The sequence below is a fragment of the Lepidochelys olivacea genome, assembly GCF_965140295.1.
Source record: "Lepidochelys olivacea isolate rLepOli2 genome assembly, chromosome: 2".
NCBI classification, from domain to species: Eukaryota; Metazoa; Chordata; order Testudines; family Cheloniidae; genus Lepidochelys; species Lepidochelys olivacea.
In genome coordinates this window covers 57,847,646-57,853,645 of record NC_140412.1, presented here as the reverse complement: position 1 = coordinate 57,853,645, position 6,000 = coordinate 57,847,646, and the positions used below count along the sequence as shown (strand labels likewise).

At 40.4% G+C, this 6,000-nt stretch overlaps 1 protein-coding gene across 9 annotated transcripts in view; it reads right to left on the bottom strand.

Annotated features, from left to right (window-relative positions):
• Window positions 1-673: 673 nt before the first annotated feature.
• STAU2 (staufen double-stranded RNA binding protein 2) overlaps window positions 674-6,000 on the bottom strand; it is a 225,177-nt gene continuing 219,850 nt past the window's right edge. For 8 of the 9 annotated variants that reach the window (XM_084621497.1, XM_084621499.1, XM_084621494.1 and 5 more), the window contains 2 exons: window positions 2,742-2,830; window positions 674-1,865 (listed from right to left, as the gene is read on the bottom strand). In XM_084621497.1, the coding sequence (XP_084477623.1) occupies window positions 1,772-1,865; window positions 2,742-2,830 (183 nt within the window). In that variant the 3' untranslated portion in view covers window positions 674-1,771. Of the gene's footprint in view, window positions 1,866-2,741; window positions 2,831-6,000 lie in introns of those variants that run through there. The other variant, XM_084621501.1, reaches the window with a different exon arrangement.

Sequence of the window (6,000 nt, the reverse complement as noted above, 5' to 3'; positions counted from 1 at the left end):
CATTGGTTTTTTGGGGAAATTTTTTTTTTACCCTAAGCAGGATGAAATGTCAAATGTGAAAGTTTTGGTTGTTGACTGACCTCAGAGACGGTTGTGTGTGAAGATGACAAAAGACGGCCTAAATACCAAAGAGCCTAGGTACTCAACCTCCCCAGCTCTGGGAGCCATACCTGGAATTAGGGGGGAGCCCCCAGAAGTTGAGAACTCTGAGCATGAAGGTCCTTACTCTGCATTCTGCAGAGGATCAGATGTAAAGCCACTACTTTGTGGATATCACTTTTCAGCAGCAACTAGAGCTTTGAGTGTGTTATGATTCTTATTACCTTGCGGAGGGATCTCTATAGAGCGTCAAAGGACTTTCACAGATGGGGCCCAGTTACATGTGCAACTTGCACTGTTTTCCTGTATTGTTATTTGTGTGTTTTCTGGTCAGGTGAGTCATCCAGGTTGTGATTTGTGGGTTATGTTCTTGTGAAATCTTACGTAATTGTAATTCAATTGTTGTGCAGTTGACAGCTGCGTCATGTTTTTGTTGCATAAGATTTAAAAATGGAAAGCTCTTAAAAAATTATATCCTTGAGTCTAAAATGAGCTTGTTACGTATAAATAGAACCATAGTTTCATAGGAGGCAGCCCCGTGGTGGAAGATTACGGTCTAGTCCAGTTCTTGGCATAGGTTCTAGTTGTTTATTGTAAATTTTTGTGACTTTTCAAGTAGTTCTGCTAGGTGAATATTTTTAAAGATAAAGAAGAGATGACACCACCATTGTACACATGAACTGATGTGGTTTTACTGCATTTGCCCACATAGCTGAACATTCTGGTACCGAGTGCAGCTGCCAGTTTCATCTCTAATACCATTCCTTCTACAAGGAGAGTCTTTACATCTGTTTCAACAGTTTTCTTCCCTTTTCTCGATAACACTTCAATCCTATCTGCTGTTCCTGATCAGAATGCAGTTATTAAAAACACTCAGTTGATGCAAACGGTGGGTTGATACAACACACAGAATGGGGTGTAGATGCGTTTCACACAACAGAGAGCAGAATTAAGGGGGAAATGTTCCTTGGAGGCAAGACGCCTTTCCAATTGATAATGGGGAGGGAAATCAAATACGGTAACTGCTTTTCCTGGAGTATATTGCGACTGATCATTACTAACATCAGTTCATGTTTAAGCAAAGACTTTTCATGATTTAAACTTCTGTTTGCATACAACTCTGAGTAGTGCATCTTAAAGTCATACATATTGATATAGAATGAAGAATGCATAATGTCTGCATAAAAAGATAAGCTGTATGACTATATATGAAGACAACAACTACAATTCTCACAGCACTGTCATTGGTTAATTTTAAAATATTCAAGCATTTATTTTAAAAAAGAGTAAAGCTGAACTTAAACTACACTATGAAAAAATTGTGTAACTGAATCAATGCTGACTCTTATTAATAAATTTTAAACTTTACCTTTTTCCATAACACTTTGTTAATTAATTGTTATTTTAAGTTCCAGTAACATGATCAGATTTCTGCTGCCTCTGGGCAATTGAGTTATGATCTGATCTCAAGTTCAGAGGGAAATGCTCAATTTTATTTTCCCCCAGTTGAATAAACAGTACCATGTATACTATCTCTTGTGTTAGAATAGTGTTGTCTTCACATAAGACTCAAATAATGGTATTAGTCATTCATTTCCTTGTACACATACACCCTATTGCGTGTTGACAGGTTTATAAGGATGCAGTGGCGGCCGTGGGTGCTGGGAAGCTCCTAGACGACAGCCTTTGAATCCTTGCAGTCCTGAGCAATGGTGCCTGAGTTAGTCTGTTTATTGTCTGCTTTCTCTCCCAGATGCTTGACTTGTCTGAAAGATTAATACATTAACAAGAGCGGTAAGGTCCAGGGTTGCACATCTTTAAGACATGTTTATTAGCAGATGGCACATGAGAGTCAAAGGTCACCATGAAAGGTGACATTTTAAAGTGAAACAACAATATTTATGTTCAGATACTATGCTGATGAGATCATGTGGAAAATGTTTCTGATTAAATCAGTTTTATAAATAGACACAGTATATCTATTGAAAATTCCAAATGCCACTTATATTTATAGTCTATCTCTTACGCTGCTATTTGGTAACTTAACACTACTTTGTTCCTTGAGCTACATTAAAAGTTGGAAAAACGTACTGGTTTTTACAAACAATCCTATTTTCTTTCAAAATAATTAATTTTAAAAAATCCACTATGAAACTTACATCTAGTCTATATTCCTCAAAGCTAAAATTCCAGATCAGTGTTCTTAAGGACTGAAAGAAATTCTGCTTTACTTTCAAATTCTTTAGGATAAAATTGACATTACATACATAAACACTGATTGGCAGAAAGCTACTTAAATGCAACATCATGCACTGCAACCTGTTTGACGAAAGGCAAGATGGATCGCTAAAATAAAATGTCCAGTTACTCATGTTAGGCTAATTACATGATAGCCATACAATTAAAATGAAAAACTTTGCAAAAGAAGGCTGGCTGCATCATTACTAGTTAGAAAACACTACAACTAGTACTAAAAGTGAAATGCATTTTATGTGAGCAAATTGTCAAATTATATGTGAATTCTAGAGGAAATGAACTACCATTTTTGCTAAGTTCTAAAAGAGCAATTAAGCTTTTAATTAAAATTTTTTCTGTGGCACAGCATACAGGCATTAAAATATAAAAGACTAAATGACACTTACTTTTCAAGTGTTCCATTTTCAACCTTCATAGCCCCTTCCACTGGATCCAGTCCTTGTTCCGAAAACTGTTTCAAGGCACTTAAAGCTGCCTGAATAAAAAATGAGTTGTCAACTACTAGTACTGTAATGATATAATGAAGACAGTCACTAATGACAGTTCTTTTTAAATGTACCTCTTGTATATTGAGGCAAATTAAGTTAGGATGGTAGTAAAGAGTCTATAGTATAATGCCATGATAAAGAGCTGGTTTGTGAGCAAAGAATGATATATTCAACTCTCCATGCATATGAGTAACTTCCATTAAGGATTAATGAAAGTTGTGTTACTAGCATTAAGGAGAGACTATGCCCATTCTAATTCTCACTTCTCTATGACGCCTTCCCAGCCTCCCTTAGTGTATTTATGGAGCTGACACTTCCCTTTGGTCCTGAGGAGGGAATCTTAGGTCAGTAATTCTTGCAAGACTCATAGACTGTAAGGTCAGAAGGGACCATCATGATCATATAGTCCAGTGGTCTCAGCCCGCGGGCCGCATGTGGCCCAATTAGAACACAGCGGCAGCCCAGCTGTGCGCTAAAAAGAAAATTAAAAATTCGCTGATTGGGCCTGGCAAAGGGTGGGGCCATTTGGAGCACTCTTGGCAGCAGCTGGGGAGGTGAGTGCAGCAGGGGGACAGTGTGCAGGAGAGTGGGTCTCTGGGCAGTGAGGGGGTAGAGGGAGAAGGGCAGCATAGGCCCAGGGACTACGGGTGTGGAGGGGGGGCTACTGCAGCACCCCCAAGTTTTACTTGGGAGCTCTGCTCCTGGCCCTGCACCACGGGATGTGTCGGGGAGAGCTCTGGGCATAGGGGCTTGTTGGGGGGGGGGATTAGCAGGGGTGGTCGCTGGGCAAGGGGACGGTGCGGTGCATGGTGCAGATCTGCCCCCGAGGGGAAGGGGCAGGCTGGCAGTGCAAGGCTGGGCAGGCCAGTGTGTCTGGCGCAGTGGTTCTCAGCCTGCAGCCCACAATGGTAAATAGGTTGAGAATAACTGATCTAGTCTGACCTCCTGCACATTGCAGGTCACAGAACCTCACCCACCCACTCCTGTAATAGACCCCATACCCTCTGGCTGAGTTCCTGGAGTCCTCAAAAATCATGATTTAAAGACTTCAAGTTACAGAGAATCCAAGAGATGTGGGTCGTGTAATGTAATAAAAAGGAGGAACACTGAAGGGGTGGTGGTGGAGGAAGATGCCTACATCCCAATGGCTAGATCTAAAATAGCACTGTGGGTGGCGCTGATATATTTTATACATGGGTCAATGAAAGACACCGAGTAGGTACTTGAGCCTATGCTGGATGACGGGAAGGCAACAGGAATGGAACAATATTACAATTTATAGGACCTAAATTTATTTGTGTAAGTGCATTCTTTATTCCTTTACTTCTGTCTCCTCCCCTACATCTGCTTCAGTTTGCTAGGTAAATCCCTCTTCTCTCTGCTGACTGCTCTGGCAACTGAGAGGAATGCTTTCCCATGATTAATTAGCAGGAATTGATTATGAAATTTTCAGATACTACATATCTCACCCTCAGAACACACCTATTATAACAAACGAGTTGCCACCTGTTTCATCTTAAAGTTGAAATGCAAAGCTAACCTGAAAAACAGATATCATTATCTCAGTGTCCCCAATAATCAAGTTGCATCAGGCATTGAGCATATAAAAAGTTTTAACCATCTTTTTAAAATTCTGTTTATTTTCTCTGAGACTTTCTCAGAAAGTCCTGGTTCACAGAAGGTATCCAAGAGTGTGACATCACAAATATCAGAACTCTCATTGCAATCTATACCTAATGTCATATGCTGGGAAGCCTTCAGTGACCCAAGAAGTACCAAGAGGATTTCAGAAAAGAAGAAAACAAAATTAATAGGGCTGTCAAGTGATTAAAAAAATTAATCGTGATTAATCATGCAATTTTAAAAAATCACAATTAATCATGCTGTTAAACAATAATAGAATACGATTTATTTAAATAATTGTGGATGTTTTCTACATTTTCTAATATATTGATTTCAATTACAACACAGAATACAAAGTGTATAGTGCTCACTTGATATTTATTTTTGATTACAAGTATTTGCACTGTAAAAAACCAAAAGAAATAATATTTTTCAATTCACCTAATACAAGTACTGTACTGCAATCTCTTTATCATGAAAGTTGAACTCAAATGTAGAATTATGTAAAAAAATCCAAACCCTGCATTCAAAAATAAAACACTGTAAAATTTTAGAGCTTGCAAGTCCACTCAGTCCTACTTCTTGTTCAGCCAATCGCTCAGACAAACAAGTTTAGTTACATTTGCAGGAGATAATGCTGCCCACTTCTTGTTCACAATGTTACTTGAAAGCGAGAACAGGCATTCTCATGGCACTGTTGTAGCCCGCATTGCAAGATATTTACATGCCAGATGCACTAAAGATTCATATGTCCCTTCATGCTTTAATCACCATTCCAGGGGACATGCATCCATGCTAATGATGGGTTCTGCTCGATAACAATCCAAAGCAGTGCAGACCGACACATGTTCCTTTTCATTATCTGAGCCCTAGTCTACACTATGGGGTTAGGTCGAATTTAGCCGCATTAGGTCAACTGAAAAATGACTGCATTCACACAACCAACCCTGTTCCGTCGACCTAAAGGGCTCTTAAAATCGACTTCTGTACTCCTCCCCGACGAGGGGAGTAGCACTAAACCTAACCTTGCTGGGTCGAATTTGGGGTAGTGTGGACGCAAATTAACAGTACTGGCCTCTGGGAGCTATCCCAGTGTGCTCCATTGTGACTGCTCTGGACAGCACTTTGAACTCCGATGCACTAGCCAGGTACACAGGAAAAGTCCAGGGAACTTTTGAATTTCACTTCCTGTTTGGTCAGCGTGGCGAACTCAGCAGCACAGGTGACCCCCCGTACCCCCAGAATCATAGAACATAGACTGTTTCTACGCTCCCCCATCATCTCCGTCCTTGAGGTTATCGCAGATTAGAAGGCGAAAAAAACGCACTTGCAATGACATGTTTTCTGAGCTCATGGAGTCCTCCCGCACTGATAGGCCACAGCTTAATGCATGTAGGCATTCAGTGGCAGAGGCCAGGAAAGGGAGGCAGGACGCGATGCTGAGGCTAATGGGGGAACAAACGGACATGATGAAGTGTCTGTTGGGGGAGCAAACAGACATGATGAAGCATCTGTTGGAGCTGCAGGAAAGCCA